Source organism: Somniosus microcephalus, chromosome 9 (genome assembly GCF_052327205.1).
Source record: "Somniosus microcephalus isolate GS21.2 chromosome 9, FLI_Smic_1.0, whole genome shotgun sequence".
In the NCBI taxonomy this organism is placed as follows: domain Eukaryota; kingdom Metazoa; phylum Chordata; class Chondrichthyes; order Squaliformes; family Somniosidae; genus Somniosus; species Somniosus microcephalus.
In genome coordinates, this window is record NC_140995.1 from 65437521 (window position 1) to 65459795 (window position 22275).

The 22275-nt window shown below is 46.8% G+C and overlaps 1 protein-coding gene across 5 annotated transcripts in view; it reads right to left on the minus strand.

Annotated features, from left to right (window-relative positions):
- Positions 1-9199: 9199 nt before the first annotated feature.
- The window catches only part of ggps1 (geranylgeranyl diphosphate synthase 1), a 34218-nt gene continuing 21142 nt past the window's right edge, over positions 9200-22275 (minus strand). For 3 of the 5 annotated variants that reach the window (XM_085996714.1, XM_085996716.1, XM_085996715.1), the window contains one exon: positions 15358-16476. In XM_085996714.1, the coding sequence (XP_085852840.1) occupies positions 15721-16455 (735 nt within the window). In that variant the 5' untranslated portion in view covers positions 16456-16476 and the 3' untranslated portion in view covers positions 15358-15720. Of the gene's footprint in view, positions 14704-15357; positions 16477-22275 lie in introns of those variants that run through there. The other 2 variants (XM_085996719.1, XM_085996717.1) reach the window with 2 other exon arrangements.

The window sequence follows — 22275 nt, forward strand, 5'->3', positions numbered from 1 at the left end:
GCAGCGGGACGGCTTCCGGCCATCGGGTGGTTCTATCGACCATTATGAGGAGGTGGGTGAACCCGCGGGAGGGCGGCAGGGGCCCCACCAGGCCCACGTTAACGTGGTCAAACCGCCTCTCGGACACTGCGAAAGGCGCCAACGGGGCCTTAGTATGGCGATGTACTTGCGAGCGTTGGCATACCACGCAGGTGCTGGCCCAGTCGCGAACGTCTTTCCTGAGCCTATGCCAGACGAACTTAGCCGCCACCAGCTTCTGTGACGGCTTCCTGCCCGGGTGGGGAAGATTATGGACGGCGTTGAAAACTGGCCGTCTCCACCCTTCGGGCACGACGGGACGTGGCTGCCTAACGGAGACGTCGCACAGGAGTGTGGTGCCGGCAGCGTCGAACACGACGTCCACCAGTTGAAGGCCCGTGACCGCCGTCCTGGTCGGCCACCATGCGGGTGTAGTCGATGCCGAGGTGTACAGCGCTGGCGACGGCTCGGGAGAGGCAGTCGGCGACGGGGTTGTGTTTTCCAGCCACATGCTGGATGTCCGTTGTAAACTCCGAGATGAAGGCCAACTGGCGTTGCTGACGGGCCGACCACGGCTCGGAGGCTTTGGCCATGGCGAAGGTCAACGGCTTGTGGTCCACGAACGCCGTGAACGGGTGGGCCTCCAAAAGGAAACGGAAGTGTCGGACGGCAAGGTAGAGGCTGAGAAGCTCGCGATCAAAGGTGCTGTACTTCCGCTCGCTTGGGCGGAGCTGTCGGCTGAAGAAGGCGAGCGGCTGCCAGGTGCCGTTGACCCACTGTTCGTGGACGGCGCCGACCGCATAGTCCGAGGCGTCGGTGCCGAGAGCGATCGGCGCATCAGGTAACGGATGCACCAGCATGGTCGCGTTAGCCAGGGCCCTTTTCATGTCCGTGAAAGAACTGGCCATCTCCTCGGACCAGTCGACGGCGAGTTTGTCGGGCTTGCCTTTGAGAGCCTCGTAAAGGGGCCGCGTAAGCTGGGCTGCTCGGGGGACGAAACGATGGTAAAAGTTCACCATGCCCAAAACTCCTGCAGAGCCTTCACGGTGAGGGGTCGCGGGAAGTCCATCACGGCCTCCACTTTCAATGGCAGTGGCACCGCCCCGTCCATCGTGATGCGGTGCCCGAGAAAGTCGATTGAGGACAGCCCGAACTGGCATTTGGCCGGGTTGACGATTAGGCCGTGTTGGCCGAGTCGTTCGAAGAGAGTCCGGAGGTGGGACACATGCTCCGTCCTGGAGGCGCTGGCGATGAGGATGTCATCCAGGTATACGAACAGGAACGTCAGGTCCCGTAACACGGTGTCCATTAAGCGTTGAAAAGCCTGTGCGGCGTTTCTGAGGCCGAATGGCATGCGGAGAAATTCGAACAGCCCGAACGGGGTGATCACCGCGGTTTTCGGGACATCCTGCGGCCGGACAGGGACCTGGTGGTAACCCCAGACGAGTTCCACTTTTGAGAAAACAACTTTCCCGGCCAGGCAGGCGGAAAAGTCCTGGATGTGTGGAATCGGATAGCGGTCGGGGGTCGTCGCGTCGTTGAGGCACCAGTAATCTCCGCACGGGCACCACCCGCCGCCTGGTTTCGGGGCATTGTGGAGGGGCAAAGCCTATGGACTGTTCGACCGGCGGATGATGCCGAGGCGCTCCACGGTGTCGAACTCGGCTTTGGCGATGGCGAGCTTCCCCGGGTCGAGGCGCCGAGCGCGGGCGTAGACGGATGGACCCGTGGTCGAGATGTGGTGTCCTACCCCGTGTTTGGTGGTGGCGGACGAGAACGTGGGCTTCGTGAGGTCCGGGAACTGGGCGAGGAGGCAGGAAAACTCATCGGAGGCTGAGAGTGCGCTGGACAACTTCGTGGTGCTGGACCCGCTGAGGGAACATGGGAGCGAGCTGAAGGTTTCCGCGTTAATGAGACGTCGGTTCTTGACGTCCACCAAAAGGCCATTGGCGCAGAGGAAGTCAGCGCCGAGAAGGGGGGTGGACACTTTTGCTGTGACAAAGTCCCAGGTGAACCGCTGCCCCCCAAAACAAAGCGCCACGTTCCGTTTCCCGAAGGTGCGGATGGAACTGCCATTGGCGGCTTCGAGGACGGGGCCGTGGTTCCCCCCTTGAATGTCTATGGCTGACGCGGGCAGGACGCTCACCTGGGCGCCCGTGTCGCAAAGGAAACGACATCCGGAGTCGTTGTCTGTAATAAACAAACTGCCTGAACGGCCGACAGCCATAGCAGCCGACGAGTGGTCTTTAGTTTGTTTCGACGCGGGAAAACTGCACGGGGGCCGACACTTCCTGGCTTTGGGGCCGAACTGAGCATGGTAGAAGCAGAGGCTTGAGGGTTGCTGCCGTTGGGCTGTAACAGTGGGGGCAGGGTTCCGCGTGGCCGCGCAGTACTGTTGCCCGGCGGAGAAAAATTTGTCGGCCTCCTTGGCCAGGTCGCGGAAATCGGTAGTGGAAGAGTTGGCTAAAGCCGACCGTACCTGACCTGGCAGGTGTTGACGGAACAGTTCCTTAAAGAGGAAGCACGGCGTGTGTGTGCCCAGGAGGGCCAGCATGTGGTCCATCAGCTCCAAGGGCTTGGAGTCGCCAAGCCCGGGTAGAGAGAAAAGCCGGCGTGCGTTTTCAGCTTCGGTGAGTCCGAAAGTTTGTAAGAGGTGTGCCTTCAGTGTATTGTATTTGTTGAGCTCCGGGGGGTTTTCGAGCAGGTTCACGACTCTGGCCGCGGTGGAGCTGCCGCGAGCAGAGATAACGTAGTAGTACCTTGTGTCGTCCGCGGTGATGTCCTGGAGTGCAAATTGAGCCTTGGCCTGGGCGAACCAAGCCGCAGCCTGTTGTTCCCAAAACTCAGGTAATTTGATGGAAACGGCGTTCGTCGCTATTTCAGATGAGGTCTTTGGGATCGTCCAAAAGAGCAGCGGGGTCACCAATGTTGGGATCGGTAGAAAACAACAGGCAGAGACTTTTGTTTAAGCCAAAACAAAACGTGTCTTACTTTAATCACTCTCCACGAGGTCTGAAGGGTTCAGCCCCATGCAGGGGCTATGACGTCATGACGCTACCGATGCTCTTAAAGGGACCCTGCACCGATAACCCAACCCAGCATGTACATATCACAACATTGCTATACATAGTGAATTGTGTTTAGGTACATATAACAGCATTGGCTATACATTGTGTTATTGTCCCTATGTGGTCTCCGCCACAATACTGTATTATTCACATAGGTGATATCAGTAACAGTTGTGTTTTTACAGTTGTGGGATACTGAGAGCTTTGAAAGAACTTGCATTTCTCTAGCACCTTTCACGAGTTCAGGACGTCCCAGAACGTTTTACAGCCAATGAAGTACTTTTAAAAAGTGTAGTCACTGTTGTAATCATAGAATAGTACAGCACAGGAGGAGGCCATTTGGCCCATCAAGTCTGCGCTGGCTCTTACGAACAGCAATCCAGTTTGTCCCACTCCCCTACTCTTTCCCCGTAGTCCTGCAACAGAGATAGGGAGGGGCGAGGCCATGGAGGGATTTGAAAACAAGGATGAGAATTTTAAAATCAAGGTGTTGCCGGACCGATAGCAAATGTAGGACAGTGAGCACAGGGCTGATGAGTGAACGGGACTTGGTGCAAGTTAGGACACGAGCAGCCAAGTTTTGGATGATCTCAGGTTTATGGAGGGTGGAATATGGGAGGCCTGCCAGGAGAAATCCCCAATGGCAATTTAAAAACAAAAATGAGCTCAAATTGTTAAAAATAAAATACACATCCTACCTTTGGGATCCAACAAAAATAAAATGGAATCAAAGACTGAGTGACAGGACTCATCTCAGGTATCGAGGGTCTTGAGAATATATATTGTAGGAACTAAAAATCCATTGGTCTTTCAAAAAAAAAATACCGACGAGAATTTGAAATCAATTTACTGGCCACATTTTGGGTCAAATTGAGTTTTAAGCCTGAACAGAACTGGTGAGAGGTTTACTTCTGCGCAGAGATATTTAGTGCATTATCTGGTAGTCAGCCGTGGCTCAGAGGATAGCATTCTCGCCTGAGGCAGATGGTTGTGGGCAATGTTCCCATTCAGCTGCATGGCGGTCTGGAGGTCCTGCGCTGGCCGCTCAACGGCTTTACAATTGAAATAACCACCCATGTCCGAGAAATTGAATGGGCCATGCACCCAAAAAAATTACCGGAAACATTGGTCGTGGGTTCAGGTCCCCACACCAGAGACTTGAGCACGTGACCCAGGCCCACTCTCGCAGTGCAGTACTGAGGGAGTGCCGCACTGTCGGAGGTGCCGTCTTTCGGGTGAGACGTTAAACCGAGGCTCTGCGTGCCCTCTCAGGTGGATGTAAAAGATCCCACGGCCACTATTTCGAAGAGGAGCAGGGGAGTTATCCCCTGTGACCTTCCAATCTCAGACTGGGTATTATGTAATGAGAAAGGATTAATTAACAATCTTGTTGTACGAGGCCCCTTGGGGAGGAGCGATCATATGATAGAATTCTTCATTAAGATGGAGAGTGAAGTAGTTGATTCACAGACTTGGGTACTGAATTTAAATAAAGGAAACGACGATGGTATGAGGCACGAGTTGGCTAGGATGGATTGGGGAATGTTACTTAAAGGGTTGACGGTGAATAGGCAATGGCAAACATTTAAAGATCGCATGGATGAACTACAGAATTTGTTCATCCCTGTTTGGCATAAAAATAAAACAAAAAAGGTGATTCAACATCGGCTAACAAGGGAATTAAGGGATAGCATAAGATCCAAGGAGAGGACATATAAATTGGCCAGAAAAAGTAGCAAACTTGAAGGTTGAGAGCAGTTTAGGATTCAGCAAAGGAGAACAAAGGGATTAATTAAGAGGGGGGAAATAGAGTATGAGAGTAAGCTTTCAGGGAACATAAAAATTGACTGTAAAAGCTTTTATAGATATGTGAAGAGAAAGATTGGTAAAGTCAAGCATAGGTCCCTTGCAGTCAGAATCAGGGGAATTTATAATGGGGAACAAAGAAATGGCAGACCAATTAAATACATACTTTGGTTCTGTCTTCACAAAGGAGGACACAAATAAACTCCCAGAGATGTCGGGGAACATAGGGTCTAATGAGAGGGAGGAACTGAATGAAATCAGTATTTGTAGGGAAATGGTGTTCGGGAAATTGACAGGATTTAAGGCCGATAAATCCCCAGGGCCTGATAATCTACATCCTAGGGTACTTAAGGAAGTGGCCCTAGAAATAGTAGATGCATTGCTGGTCATCTTCCAAAATTCTATAGACTCTGGAACAGTTCCCATGGATTGGAGGGTAGCTAATGTAACCCCACTATTCAAAAAAGGTGGTAGAGAGAAAACGGAGAATTATAGACCGGTAAGCCTGACATCGGTGGTGGGGAAAATGCTAGAGTCTATTATAAAAGATGTAATAGCAGAGCACTTGGAAAACAGTGACAGGATCAGACAAAGTCAACATGGATTTACAAATGGTAAATTATGCTTGACTAATCTACTGGAATTTTTTTGAGGATGTAACTGGTATAATAGATAAGGGAGAACCAGTGGATGTGGTGTAATTGGACTTTCAGAAGGCTTTCGATAAGGTCCCGCATAAGAGACTAGCGTGCTAAGTTAAAGCACATGGGATTGGGGGTAAGGTACTGACTTGGATAGAAAACTGGTTGGCCGACAGGAAGCAAAGAGTTGGAATAAACGGGTCTTTTTCTGAGTGGAAGGCAGTGACGAGTGGGGTACCGCAGGGATCGGTACTAGGACCCCAGTTATTCACAATATATATTAATGATCTAGACAAGGGAACTAGATGTAGTATCTCCAAGTTTGCAGACGACACAAAGCTAGGTGGGCGTGTGTGCTGTGAGGAGGATGCAGAGAAACTCCAGTACGATTTGGACAGGTTGGGCGATTGGGCAGATGCAGTATAATGTGGATAAATGCAAGGTTATCCACTTGCGTGTCAAAAACAGGAAGGCAGATTATTATCTGAATGGCAATAGATTGGGAAAAGGGGAAGTGCAACGAGACCTGGGTGTCCTTGTGCACCAGTCGCTGAAGGTAAGCATGCAGGTGCAGCAGGTGGTTAAGAAGGCAAATGGTATGTTGGCTTCATAGCGAGAGGATTGGAGTACAGGTGCAAGGATGTCTTGCTGCAGTTGTACAGGGCCTTGGTGAGACCACACCTTGAGTATTGTGTGCAGCTTTGGTCGCCTTATCTGAGGATGTTCTTGCCATGGAGCGAGTGCAGCGAAGATTCACCAGCTTGATAGCTGGGATGGCAGGAATGACGTATGAAGAGAGATTGGGTCGATTAGGTTTATATTCACTAGAGTTTAGAAGAATGAGAGGGGATCTCATTGAAACTTATAAAATTCTAACAGGACCAGACAGACTAGATGCAGGAAGGCTGTTCCTGATGGCGGGGGAGTCCAGAACCAGGGATCACAGTCTAACGATAAGGGGTAAGCCATTTAGGACTGAGATGAGGAGGAATTTCTTCACCCAGAGAATGGTGAACCTGTGGAATTCTCTACCACAGAAGACAGTTGAGGCTAATTCATTAAATATATTGAAGAAGGAGTTAGATATATTTCTTAAGGCTAAGGGGATCAAGGGATATGGGGAGATAGCAGGGACAGGGTACTGAATTTGGATGATCAGCCATGATCGCATTGAATGGCGGAGCAGGCTCGAGGGGCCGAATGGCCTACTCCTGCTCCAATCTTCTATGTTTCTATATTTATCCCTCAGCCAACATCATTTAAACAAGTTATTCGGTCCTTATTATCACATTGCTGTTTGTGGGAACTTGCTGTGCGTAAATTGGCTGCCACATTTCCTACATTTACAATGACTGAAGGATTAATAACAAGAGGGCACAGGTTTAAGGTGATTGGCAAAAGAACCAGAGGCGGTGAGGAAAAACATTTTTACGGAACAAGTTGTTCTGATGTGGAGTACGCTGCCTGAAAGGGCGGTGGAAGCAGATTCAATAGTAACTTTCAAAAGGGAATTGGATAAAATATTTGCAAAGGAAAAACTTACAGGGCTATAGGGAGAGAGTGGGACTAATTGAATAGCTCTTTCAAAGAGCTGGCACAGACATGATGGGCCGAATGTCCTCCTTTTGTGCTGTATGATTCTATGAGATAAGGCGCAAGTTGGCAAGGCAAGCGATGCTGAGGAAGGGAGCAAAAGGAACAGGAAACAAGTAGGCTGGTGAGAATGAGGAGTCCCAGAAGTAAAACTGAGGATGGGTTTCAGTCAATCCTGTGCTAGTTGGAGTTGAAGCTTCACCCAATGTTATATGCTGGCTGCCAGAGCACGAGCTGAGAATAATGCAGATGTGCAGATATTCCCCAAAGCACTAGTCAAGGTTAGATACAGACGCCAGCACAGTACTCCATGCTCTGGCTAGCAGTAGGGCTACGATGACATATGCCAGTGGCCCAGTTTTAACTTAAGTGCTACAGGAGGCTATAATTCCCAGATTCCCATCTCCTCAATAAGTTGGCATGGGATCAATTCTACTGATATAAATGGTTTTGGTATTCACTGTTGTCTGTTGAACCCAGAATTTCAGAGGAGAATTTTGTAATGGAAGTGGAATTAGAGGCATTGAACAAGAGTGATGTCATCCTTTCCTCCAATACCACTTTCCATTATTTCAGTTACAAATTGATTTATTGGAGTCTGGAACAGGATGTGCAACAGGTTAGCTCTATACAGCCAGGGTTATGGCTATCTACTGCCAGATATGAATTAGGAATGTGCAAAGTCTTGAGTACACACACAGGCAACCAAATGGCTTCAAGTGAAGCATCACAACTCCGATAACAGAAATCAATGCCAGTGACTGCTGGACAATAAAATCTTCACATAAAACATTAAAAGATACAGGAAACTCTCGATTTACCGGCACCTAAATAACCGGAAATGTCTTAACCGGCAAAATTCAGGAGTAGGTTCAGTAAGTTTTACTTCATAGTAGTGGCCGTGTAACCAGGGTTCCTGCATCTGTTGCTATGCAACAGGGACGCCTGGATCTGTGGCCGGGGTTCCTGCACCTGTTGCCATGCACCAGGGACGCCTGGATCTGTGACCATGTGCGGGGCTCTCGTACCTTTTACTATACCTCTCTGTAATCCGGACTTTTTGATAAACCGGCACCACGCCGGTCCCGGATAAAAAAGTTTCCTGTACCTGGAAAAAAAAAACTGAAAGCTGCTCAAATATGAATGAGAGCCAAAATGGGTAGTGTTGGAAAAAAAACAGATTTACACAATGCAACTGTGGTGCAGTATTCCTTAACTGCAAAAATACATAACTTGTATTTCTATAGCACTTTTCACCAGCTCCGGACTTCACAAAGCACTTTACAACTAACAAAGTATTATTTTTTGAAGTGTAGCCACTGTTGCAATGTAGAGAAATGCAGCAGCCAACTTGCACACAAGATCCCACAAATAGCAATGTGATGCTGACCATTTAATCTGTTTTTAGTGATGTTGGTTGAAAGATAAATATTGGCTGGGGCACCAGGGAGAACTCTCCTGCTCTTCCTCGAAATAGTGTCACAGGATCTTTTTTGTCCACCTGAGAGGTTAGACGAGGCCTCAGTTTAACACCTCATCCGAAAGACGGCACCTCCGACAGTACTGTTCCTCAGACAGTGCTGCACGCTCTCAGTACTGCACTGCTGACATTGCATTAGCTGCAGTAAAACATGTCTGCAACACTACTGTGAGCGCTCAAATCTTATGGAGGATAGTCTAATACCCCGGTGGGTTCATCTCCCCAAAGCTGTATTGGGCAAGAGCCCGTGTAACTTTGTGTAGAGGTTGATTGAACGAAGAACAAGTTCCCCACTGGTTTAATAATCACTAATAATCTAATACCTGTACCAGTAGCTGCATGGGCCGTTTTAATAATTAGTACCACCAAAACGGTTCAAGAGGCAGTCACTACAAGCGGTCCAACTTAGTCCCATTTTAAATTCTAGTCTTGAGTTAAGATCCATGGTTACACACATTCAATCACATGGATTTGCTCGAGAAACACATAACAGAATGGAATCCCCTCGATTACACCAGTTACAAATTTTGAAATATTATTTGATAAAAGTCACACTTTTACTGAGGCATTAAAGTTCACAAATACATTCGGTGGATACTGTAGTTCATTTTAATCCATTACAAATGTTCTTACAAATCCAATCAATGTTGTGCAAATCACATCACTTCCAAGGAGTCTGAAAGTTCCTCCAGCATTGGCAGAATACACCATTGACAGAACACAAAGCATCAGCTGTGTTTGTTTACACCAATGACTCCCACCATTCCCTTAACAAAAAGCTGAGGAAGGTTTTTAAAATAATGTCACATGGTGTAAATTCTAGACTAAGATCAAGACTTCCTAGAGGCATTGGTTGAATTCGATATAAACGTCAATGAGCACAGCCCATCGGTGTAGCATTTAGTGTACAAACATAGACAGTGGGATTTCTCAAAGTCTTAGAAAAGGTAGATAAAGACTGACTAATATACAAGTTGTAACTTTAAAAAAACAATCTGTGAAAAGTCCAACAAACGTGTGACATGGAGATTGGGTTAAAAAGACAGTAGGAGAGTAGAGAGTCAGAACAAGATTCCCTAATAATGGGGTCATCAGTTAGATTTGAATGTTGCAAAATAGGTGGAGAACACAGTCGCTGCTTTCCACCATGTAAACAGGAGGAGGCCATTCAGCCCCTCAAGCCTGTTGTCATTCAATTAGATCATGGCTGATCTGTACCTCAAGCTCATTTACCCGCCTTTGCTCCATAACCAGCACTGTTGCCTCACAGCACCAGGGACCCGGGTTCAAATCCGGTCTCGGGTGACTGTCTGTGTGGAGTTTGCACATTCTCCCCGTGTTTGCGTGGGTTTCCTCCCACAGTCCAAAGATGTGCAGGTTAGGTTGATTGGCCATGATAAAAATTGACCCTTAGTGTTAGAGGGGATTAAATACGTGGGGTTACGGGGATAGGGCTTGGGTGGGATGGCTGTCGGTGTAGGGACCGGGTGCTAGGGTTTGGATGATCAGCCATGATCTCGTTGAATGGCGAAGCAGGCTCGAAGGGCCGAATGGCCTACTCCTGCTCCTATCTTCTATGTTTCTATACCCTTAGCTAATGCAAATCCAGCGCGCAGTCTTGAAAGCTCCAACTGACCCCCAGCATCCACAGCCTTTTGGGAGACAGAATTCCAGGTTTCCACTAACCTTTGTGTGAAGAAGTGCTTCCTGATTTCAGTCCTGAACATCTTGGCTCCAACTTTATTATGCCGTCTTGTTCTGAATTCCCCCCATTGGAGAAAATAGTTTCTCTGTATCAGATCCCTTTAGTATTTTAAATACCTTGATCAGATCACCCCTCAACCTTTTGAGCTCCAGGGAATTCACCTACTGTTGTAGATTCGGCAGACATTTTGGTGCCGCCTGTGTAGAATCCCCATCGACATGGAGTTTCTGCAATGGGCAGTATCCAAGGTTCTGCTTCAAGTTGGGAACTTGCATTTATATAGAGCCTGATCACATTGGGTCACTTGTCCTAATATCTCCAGGTGGCTCAGTGTCAAATTATATTTGATAACGTTCCTGTAAAGCACAGTGGGACAATTTACTAGGTTAAAGGCCCTATATATTTTCTCTTGAAAAGAGAAGGCCGATGAGGTGACCTAATACAGGTCTTTAAAATTATGAAAAAGAATAAGGGGTTGCACATTTAAAACTGAAATGAGGAGGAATTTCTCTTCTCAGAGGGTCGTAAATCTGTGGAATTCTCTGCCCTAGAGAGCTGTGGCGGCTGGGTCATTGAATATATTTAAGGTGGAGATACAGATTTTTGAATAAGGGAGTGACAGGGAAATGGAGCTGAGCCCAAGATCAGATCAGCCATGATCTCATTAAATGGCGGCACAGGCTCGAGGGGCCAAATGGCCTACTCCTGCTCCTATTTCTGATGTTGTTATGAAAGGCTTTGATAGGGGAGAGAGAGAATGGCTCCACTTGTGGGGAAGAGCAAAACTACAGGCAATCAGTACAAGATCGTCACCAAAAAATCCAATCGGGAATTCAGAAGAAACTTCTTTACCCAGAGAGTGGTGAGAATGTGGAACTCACTACCACGGAGTGGTTGAAGTGAATAGTATAGATACATTTAAGGGGAAGTTAGATAAGCACATGAGGGAGAAGGGAATAGAGGGTTATGCTGATAAGAGTTAGATGAGGAAGAATGAGGCTTGAGTGGAGCAACAATGCCAGCATGGGCTGGTTGGGCCGCATGGCCTGTTTCTGTGCCTGTATATCCAGTGTAAATAAACGCAAGTTGTTGCCCTCTGGACGATCCAAAGCGCTCAAACTCAACCAATGGCTGATAGTTGAGGTGACATCCAGGTGAACGTCAAAAGAACATTTGTAGTATAATTATCTCTCTGGAGTGTTTCAGTGCAGTTCTCCTAAGAGTACCTGTATTGGAGATGTGGAGTGAAATTGCAAGAATTGAAATTATACCATTTTTTTTCTCTAAAGCAGCTCTGCAATTTGAGATCGGTCCAGGGTGACATCAGTAAATGCTTCCCTAATTAGTTCCTGAGGCAGACTTAATGTTGGCAAACCAGCTACAAATGGCAGAGACCACAAAATAAAAGCAAGGCTACAGAGCTTTTCACAAGCACAGCATGATGAATCACTGAACTTGAGGCTGACAAGAGGGTTTCTTACAATTCCAACATTCTCAGATTTTGGTTCTGTGCAACAGCTGGAACCTAGGAGCACAACTTAATAACTGTCCAGGCACCAAGAGAAATTGTGCACTGACCTCTCAAAAAACAATGCTACATAATGGCGAGGCGTTTAGATAACTTGCTACAACAGCCAAGGAGTACACCTGGCCACCTGTTAATACAGCAGTTTGGAAAGTGATTTAAAAAAAACTTTATTTTGCAAAATGCGAGAAGTTTCACTGAGGACAACCCAAGATGGTTACTGTTAGAATTAGGTAGCTGTGATCTATAGCGTAGCTCATTCATACAATGTTATTTGAACTCAGTTTATCACCATTAAATATCTAAGAATTTTACCAATAGTAACTTGTGTGGATTTCGTTATTACTGGTGCTGCTAAATGGTGGAGTGGGTGGTGTAATTGATCATCAACCCTAAACCTTGGGCTTCTGTGCTTCCCCGAGCACGACCCTCTGTCTTCTCACCTGGAACTCTACAAGACCGGTTGAAGGTTACACTTGGAATGTTAACCTGATCAATCAGCTGCGCACTTGCCAACAGTTGTGGTTTTCCTCTTAGCCCTGGGACCTAGTTTGAGTGCAGCCCAGTCTGATAGGGACGACAGCCTCCTCCTGTGTCACAGGCAAGGGGGAACCGACTTTAAATAAATCACAACCCAGTTCCCACTGAGCATGAACCTCACGGCACAGAATTGCTCCTAAATGGTAGTCTCACTCAGAGGGAACGTATAGTGACTGGTGTGTGGTAAATGGCAAAACTTCACATTGTTGGAGTAGGGACTGCAGTGCAGAGGTGCTAAGGCATATGATTGGCACAGAGATTAGGGAACTTTACTCTGCAAGTAATCACTTTAAACATAACATGGGAGTGCATGATGCTGACACTGGATGCCCAAATAGAGAAATGCTCTACTTCCCCGCGTTAATATTCCTCACATCGAGCAATAAATTCAGCAATAGAATGTACACTAGTACTATAAAATTCACAACGCGCTAGAAAATCAGATAATCACCAAAAAGGCAAAGTACAGCCCCTTCCAGTCACGAGAAAATTTTTCTAACCATGACTCCCTTCCATTGATGTATACCACAAAGAGCAGGGGTCCCAGTACACTTCCCCAAGACATCCCACTCAATATTCCACCAGCTGTCCCCCCCCACCACGGCTTCCTCTACAACTACCTTGTTTTCCCATAGGAAGTTACTGATCAGTGTCTTACCCTTGACACTCAATGGCCTTAATTTGTAAAGGAGGCTCTCATGCAGTATTTTATCAAAGGCCTTTCAGAAGTCAAGGTATACCACACTGCATGGTTCCCCAACCCGTCAATTTGGGGCGTTAGCTGCTTGAAGAGTCAGAGGTTGACTGGGTGAGAACAGGTTGGGTCTCTGCAGTGATGGACACACCCCTGAACTGTTTAATAGTCTGCTAACACTACCTAGACTTGCACATGAAGAATGGCCAGAGGAAATAGGGGGGCGATCAGTGCCTATGGAATGGTATCCCAAGATAAGGGGCCAGCCTTTCAAGACTGAAATAAGGAGGAATTTCTTCACTCGGAGGGTTGTGAATCTTTGGAATTCTCTACCCCAAATGCTGTGAATGCTGAGTCGTTGAGTATATTCAAGACCGAGATCGATAGATTTTTAGACTCCAGAAGAATCAAGGGATATGGGGATCGGGCAGGAAAGTAGAGTTGAATTCGAAGATCAGCCATGATCTTATTGAATGGCAGGGCAGGCTTGAAGGGCCGAATCACCTACTCCTGTTCCTATTTCTTATGTTCTTATAAGGAGATCAACACAATGGGGAGGGGAGGAAAATAAAAATAACCCTGGTGTTTCTAATGCTATAACAAGATTTACTGAAAACAGACATCACCATAGTTTAGGATCTGATTACCAAAAATACACAACCAGTTCTGCCCAGGAAAATTCTGCACTGTTGAAGACTTCTGCAGTGTCAGATTTAAAGATATCCCCATCATGTGTGCAGAAAATTCAAAGTACAGCACTGCCCATGATGTTTAAAGACCATTCTTGTGGAACAGTCAAGCCTTACAATAGTGCGAGTGCAAACTTATCCACCAATCCCCTGCAATGGTCAGCTTAAAATGGCCCTGCTTCCTTTTAGGAAAAAAGGAATCCACTTCTTCCCCACTTCTCAAAGTAAAGAGTCAGATACCACATCACACAGAAAGGTAGCACGAGTTTTCAGCTCAACGTCCGCACGGACCAAGTTACCCAACAACGCTTGAACAGAGGGACGGGAGGGATTGAATCACTTCCCTACAAGGGGAGAAAAATCGAAGGATGGAAACCAAACAGTGAAAAGGCCTGACTGCTCATTTGTTGCAGATAGATCTGTGCAAACTAGAAATAATGCCAAATAAATAACTTGATTAAAAATCCACTTAAAAAGGAAACTGTAAAATACTTGGCCCAGTAAAATGGACCTGATTTTATTGTAAAAATATGCTGCAATGGCAATGAGTTGCTATGTGCTTCTAACTCTTCCAACTCTCCAGATATATTGTGCATTAATTATAGCTGGGAGGGTATTAGCGTGGCTGTGTTTAGCAGTCAGAGAGCACCATGCATTCTCACTTGATACAAGGGCTGAGCAAAGTTACAGCAGTCTATCAGTTAGAGAACAGCAAGCATTAATTGTTCTGGTCTGCTGAAATTCCATCTGTAGTCTCCGAGTGCAGCAGAGCAAAGAAGTGCATGACAAATGCCGATCTCCAGTACTCATGATACAGTCTGTGACAATCAGTGCCTGCTGTCTGACATTCTCCCCTCATAACAGAGCTCATCTCAGAGCCCACTCTGCTGTTCAGCACAGCCAGTGTCTTCAAAGTCTTTCTCTCGATACGACGACAGGACTTGCTAAGCATAAAGAAAGAAGACTTGCATTTATATAGCACCTTTCATGGCCACCGGACATCACAAAGCACTTTACAGCCAATGAAGTACTTTTGAAGTGGAGTCACTATTGTAATGTGGGAAATGCAGCAGCCAATTTGCACACAGCAAACTCTCACAAATGGCAATGTGATAATGACCAGATAATCTGTTTAGTGATGTTGGTTGAGGGATAAATATTGGCCAGGACACTGGGGAGAACTCCCCTGCTCTTTGAAATAGTGCCATGGGATCTTTTACATCTACCTGAGAGAGCAGACCGGGCCTCGGTTTAACGTCTCATCTGGAAGACAGCACCTCTGACAGTGCAGCACTGGAGTGTCAGCCTAGCTTTTTTTTTTAATGTGCTCAAGTTCCTGGAGTGGGACTTGAACCCATAACCTTCGGACTCAGAGGCGAGTGTGCTACCCACTGAGCCACAGCTGACAGTGATGGGCATCCTCAAGATCAGTACCATTCACTGACACCAAGAGTCCCAAAGACTGGCCTGCCTCTGTAACGCTGCAGGTAGGGAGGGCAGGTGAGTGCGAGGGGATGAAACGGGCATGGGGTAGGACTGTATCAGGCACACGTCAGTTAAGCAAAATGTTATACTGAAACATAAAAACATCTGTTCAGTCTGATTTTATAGGTTGAAAACAGGACAAGCTTTCGATTGCATGAATATCCTGTGGTTTTCAACCCCAACTGCAAGTACTGTTTAAACTTCACACATACTGCGAGAGCACAGTCATGGGAGAGAGATCAAGAGCTCAGGAGAGAGCGAGGGAGCTCTCAGGAGTGAGAAATTGAGTGGGAGAGCATTCATGAGCGCGAGTGAGAGCACTCGAAAGAGAAAGCGAGAAATGAAGTGATAGTGCACTCATGACAGAGCGAGAGATCGAGTGAAAGAGCACACATGCGCAAGGAGTGAGCGAGCCAAAGCATTCAAGAGGACAAGCGAGAAAAGAGGAGCATGGGGAAAGAGAAAAAAAAGTTTTTTCAACTCTCTTTATACAATTGGCTAAGTTGTTCAATTAAAGCTGCTAACTGTGGGTTACCACCAAGCTTGTCAATAGTTTTGTAAGCTTCTGATTCCAACTGTTTGAGTGTTTGTCTGGTGTAATCGAAAGAACCCACCTTTTCCAAATAGTTTACACAGTATTTCTTTACATCTACATTTTCAGTCCTCTGACGCAAAATATTCTGCACTTGTGTACTCTCTGGATGTGACCAGATAGCATGAATAAGGGGGAATGAAAACTTGCCTTCCGTTAAATCTTCACAAAAACCCTTGTTTGAACTGTATTCCCTAGAGATCAGGTTTGCATAATCATCACGTATTTGGAATAAAAGTCCAAGTGTGTCAAGAAGAGGCTTTAAGTCGGATTTATTTTCAGAGAAGAGTTGCATGAGGCCAACAGCCAGCCCAAAGAGTCCTCCAGTCTTCTGCAGCACCATGGCCTTGTAATCTTCCAACGTGGGGCAGGTGTACGTATCTCTCCAATAGATGTCCAGGCCTTGGCCGCGATGCAGCTCCAGCAGCTGTTGGGTGAAGACTTTAATGGCTTCTGGATGGTCAAGGGTCAGTACCTTCTCCAGACTCAAAAAGTAGACGTAGTTGGCTGAGTTTATGACAGATGGAACACCATAGATGCTGTGCGCCACAGGGAAGCCACGGCGCAGCTTAGAATTATCCTCAATATCATCGATCAGCAAGCTGGCACTGTGCAACATTTCTGTAACTTCTATGATGACCTAGAGCAAAAACAGAAACATCGAAAAGTGTAAAAACCATGTTTAAAAGATGACCAGTTTTAGTTCTGTAGAAAACAAAACCACACTTGGACATCAGATTAACCATCCAGCACCAGATGTGGCTGGACCACATCAAGCTCTACCAGACCTCTGCCAAAATACACCCATGTTTCTAGGATTATCCTAATCCCCATCTACTTTTTTATTCTGCCTCTGGGGATTTTTTTGTCTGTTAAAAGTGCTGTGTAAATGTAAATTGTTAACAGTTGGCAGTGAAGTCTGCTTCTGTAAAAGAGCTTATATTGGTAGAAGTTTTGATCGATTTACTAACTACCTATTTTTGCTTGCAGGCAATGCCTATTGGAAATATGAAATAAATGTCAAGTTACCGATATATTGATAGACAAAGAAAGGGAAGGGCTTGCAAGCCCAAAGTGTCCAAAGGAGCTACACAACTGGAAGTAGTGACCTCGTCCTCACCAATCTACCTGTTGCAGATGCAGCTATCCATGACAGCATTGATAGCAGTGACCACCGCACAGTCCTTATGGAGATGAAGTCCTGTCTTCACCCTCCATTGTGTTGTGTGACACTACCACCGTGCTAAATGGGATAGATTCAGAACAGATCTAGCAGCTCAGAACTGGGCATCCATGACGCGGTGTGGGCCATCAGCAATAGCAGAATTGTATTCCACCACAATCTGCAACCTCATGGCCTGGCATATCCCTCACTCTACCATTACCATCAAGCCAGGGGACCAACCCTGGTTCAATGAGGAGTGCAGAAGAGCATGCCAGGAGCAGCACTAGGCGTACTCAAAATGAGGTGCCAACCTGGGGAAGCTGCAACAGAGGACCTACATGCATGCTTAACAGCAGAAGCAGCACAGGGCTAAGCTATCCCACAATCAACGGATCAGATCAAAACTCTGCAGTCTTGCCGCATCCAGTCAATGGTGGACAATTAAACTACTAACGGGAGGAGGTTCCATGAATATCCCCATTTTCAATGACGACGGAGCCCAGCACGCGAGTGCAACCATCTTCAGCCAGAAGTGCCGAGTAGATGATCCAGATCGGCCTCCTCCTGAGGTCCCCACCATGACAGAAGCCAGTCTTCAGCCAATTTGATTCACTCCACGTGATATCAAGAAGTGGCTGAGTGCACTGGATACAGCAAAGGCTATGGGCTCAGACAGCATCCGGCTGTCGTGCTGAAGACTTGTACTTCAGAACTAGCCGCGCCTCTAGCCAAGCTGTTCCAGTACAGCTACAACACTGGCCTCTACCCAACAATGTGAAAAACTGCCTTAAAAAGCAGGACAATTACCACCTCATCAGTCTACTCTCAATCATTAGCAGTGATGGAAGGTGTCATCGTCAGCGCTATTAAGTAGCACTTATTCACCAATAACCTGCTCACTGATGCTCAGTTTGGGTTCCGGAAGGACCACTCGGGTCCAGACCGCATTACAGCCTTGGTCCAAACATGGACAAAAGAGCAGAATTCCAGAGGTGAGGGGAGAGTGACTGCCCTTCATATCGAGGCAGCATTTGGCTGAATTTGGTACCAAGGAGTCGGAGTAAAACTGAAGTCAATGGGAATCAGGGGGAAAACTCTCCACTGGTTGGAGTCATTCCTAGCACAAAGGAAGATGGTTGTGGTTGTTGGAGGTCAATCTCAGCCCCAGGACATCGCTGCAGAAGTACCTCAGGGCAGTGTCCTAGGCCCAACCATCTTCAGCTGCTTCATCATTGACCTTCCCTCCATCATAAGATCAGAAGCAGGGATGCTCGCTGATGATTGCAGTGTTCAGTTCCATTCGCAACGCCTCAGATAATGAAGCAGTCCATGCCCACATGCAGCAAAACCTAGACAACATGCAGGCTTGGGCTGATAAGTGGCAAGTAACATTCGCATCACACAAGTGCCAGACAATGACTATCTCCAACAAGCGAGTGTCTAACCACCACCCCATGACATTCAACGGTCTTACCATCGCTGAATCCCCCACCATCAACATCCTGGGGGGGGTCACCATTGACCAGAAATTTGGCAATATATCACCATTCCTTCATCGTTGCTGGGTCAAAATCCTGGAACTTTCCTGACCTTTAAAAATTTGTATATGGGATGTGGGCGTCGCTGACAAGGCCAGCATTTATTGTCCATCCGTAATTGCCCTCGAGAAGGTGGTGATGAGCTGCCTCTTGAACCACTGCAGTCCGTGTGGTGAAGGTACTCTCATAACGCTGTTAGGTAGGGAGTTCCAGGATTTTGACCCAGCGACGATGAAGGATCGGCGATATATTTCCAAGTCAGGGTGGTGTGTGACTTGGAGGTGTTGGTGTTCCCATGCGCCTGCTGCCCTTGTCCTTCTAGGTGGAAGAGGTCACGGGTTGAGGTGGTGCTGCCGAAGAAGCCTTGGCAAGTTGCTGCAATGCATCTTGTAGATGGTACACACTGCAGCCATGGTGCACCGGTGGTGGAGGGAGTGAATGGTTAAGGGGGGTGCCAATCAAGCGGGCTGCTTTGTCCTGGATGGTGTCGAGCTCGAGTGTTGTTGGAGCTGCACTCATCCAGGTAAGTGGAGAGTATTCCATCACACTCCTTACTTGGGCCTTGTAGATGGTGGAAAGGCTTTGGGGAGTCAGGAGGTAAGACACTCGCCGCAGAATACCTAGCGTCTGACCTGCTCTTGTTGCCACAGTATTTATGTGGCTGGTCCAGTTAACTTTCTGGTCAATGGTGACCCCCAGGATGTTGATGGTGTGGGATTCAGCGATGGTAATGCTGTTGAATGTCAAGTAGCGATGGTTAAACTCTTGCTTGTTGGAGATAGTCATTGCCTGGCACGAATGTTACCAGCCACTTATCAGCCCAAGTCTGAACATTGTCCAGGTCTTGTTGTATGTGGGCATGGACTGCTTCATTATTTGAGGAGTTGTGAATGGTACTGCACACTGCAGTCATCAGCGAACATCCCCATTTCTGACCTTATGATGGAGGGAAGGTCATTGATGAAGCAGCTGAAGATGGTTGAGCCTAGGACACTGCCCCGAGGAGCTCCTGCAGCGATGTCCTGGGGCAGAGATGATTGACCTCCAACCACCTTCCTTTGCGATAGGAATGACTCCAGCCAGTGGAGAGTTCCCCCCCCCCCCCCCCGATTTCCACTGACCAAACAGCACTGTGGGAGTACCTTCACCACACGGACTGCAGCAGCTCAAGGTGGCGGCTCACCAGCACCTTCTCGAGGGCAATTGGGGATGGGCAATAAATGCTGGCCTTGCCAGCGACGCCCACATCCCAGGAACGAACAAAAAAAGCAGTACTGGATTTGTTGGTGTGAAAAAACAAAGCTTGGCAAGCACAAATTAAAATCCATTTCAGAATACTCCGGCTTATATTTAAACTCTTCAACTGAACCCAGGTTAGCTGTGGGAAACAGCTGCAAGGTCATTTCATCACACACAATGCATAGATATACTGGCTTTGACACACCAAATTGGGGGGTATAGTTAATACTGAGAAAGACTGTGACAAAATAGAAAAAGAATATAATTAACTTGCAGAATGGGCATGTAATTGGAAAATTAATTTCAATCTAGACAAGTGTGAGGTGTTACATTTTGGTAGGTAGAATAAGGAGGCCACATACAGCTTGGATAATCAGACTCTAAATGGGGTAGAGGAGCAAAGGGATCTAGGGGTAGATACTCAAATCACTAAAAGTAGTGACGCAGGTTAATAAGGCCATAAAAAAAGCAAAACAAGCCCTGGGGTTCATTTCTGGAGGGATAGAATTGAAAAGCAGAGAAGTTATGATAAACTTGTTTAGAACCTTGGTGAGACCACTATACAATGCAGAGTTCTGGGCTTCATATTCTAAAAAGGATAGAGGCATTGGAGAAGGTGCAAAAAAGATTGACAAGGATGATGCCAGAACTGAGAGGATATACTCATCAGGACAGGCTGAACAAGCTGGGCTCTTTTCGCTAGAAGAGAGAAGACAGAGGCGTTACTGAATAGATGTCTTTAAAATTATGAAGGAGTTTGATAGGGTAGACATAGAGGTGTTTCCATTTGTGGAGAGTTCAAAACTAGGGGCTGTGGCAGAACCACCAGAGGATTACAGACAATTGTATATAATTCCTTTTACAGCAATGTAGTACAGCTGGGGGCTGCACCTTTAATGTATCTGTTAACTGTACTAGGGCTTCTTTGCTGTACTCCGCGTGATGACGTCATGCCGTCCGTCACGTGATCTCTCAACGGCGGGAAGAACGTGATGATGTCATGACGTCAGAGCTCGGAACCTTCTAGCAGTAGAGCTCAGAACCTTCTAGCAGTAGAGCTCGGAACCTGCTAGCAGTTTCCAGAGAGGCTTTCAAGCAGACCAGACCTATTTGCATTGTATCCTACAGTTTTCTGTACAGCTTTGTTTGTTCATTAAATATTATTGTTTTTGATTTTGAGTCGATCTCAATTCTTTCGGCTAGGAACCCCAGTTCCCACAGGGCCATAAATATAAGATTGTTACTAATAAATCCAGGAGAAATTCTGCCTTATTAATGTTGAAATATTTATTGTAAATCTCCACATATTCGATTCGAAGTTGATTCACCAGCAAACCTTTGCCTGCCATTTGTGAGGCAGAGTGTTTTCTGTTGTTATTTCAGATTTCCAGCATCCGCAGTATTTTGCTATTACATTAATGTCTAACTCCTCTGGTTAAGAACTACATTAAACTCGACACACTGGACACCACGTTAAGCCTGCTCTCCGATGTGAATCTAATACCAGGTCTCAAATTAAGAGAAACCTGGGAGGCAATTTACAAAAACCCAGTTAATTTGGATATTTGTGGATTTCACACGAGTGAGGGAGAACCAGGTGCAATTCACGTTATGTTTACTATGGTTATACAGAACTTCTCTAGGGGTAGGATTTCAAACTGGGTGCACAAGGGAGTCCCTTGGGGTCAGATTTCTGTCTGCCTGGCACAGTGTCAAGAATTCAGTATTTTACTTACTAGCACGTTATTTCTGTTGTTGAATACTAAAACTCTGTCTGCAAAAGGGTTGTGTTCCTTTGGGTAGTTGACGGTACCCCATTGCAAGTCAGGGCACATAGCCTGAATTTTACTACTTTGGCAGGTTGGGAGTGGCGGGGAGGGGGTGCGTGGCTCAGAAGCGGTCCCAGGAGTTAAGTGTAAAGGTACCTGCCTCCTGGATCCAGCAGTCCTCACCTTACTTTAGCTGGCCGGTTTCACAAGGCCGGCAAAACCCGACCAGCCATTTAAATTTAAAATGCTGGTTAAATAGTCCCTCCTCCGTTAAAACCGGCAGCGGGCAGGTTGCAGGCGGGTTCTGGATTCAGATTTTTAACACCAACTTCCCACCTGACCCAACCTACCCTTTTTTTGGGTTAAAATTCCCCCCCCATCAGTTCAGCAAGAGTTATAGAAATATTCCAAAACAGTAGGTACTCCAAGAGGCTGCCAAGATCTTGCCCAGGTACTACAGGTCAAGACTACCACTACGTGACTTTCTGGAGACCATAGTGGAGTGAAAGTCTTGGATCTGAAACTGCTTCAAAAAGGCACTGTCGATACTTCCCTTGGAACTGTAGCTATCTTCAGAGATATTAAGGGGACAAGATTGGAACAGGAAAGGGGGAAAATGGTAGACAATAGTGCAAAATCTGTCCCTCCTGTAACAGTAACAGCAGCAGGCTTGTCCTTGCCTACCCAAAGATCAGAGTCTCCATCAAAGTCATGGTGATCTGAGAAAC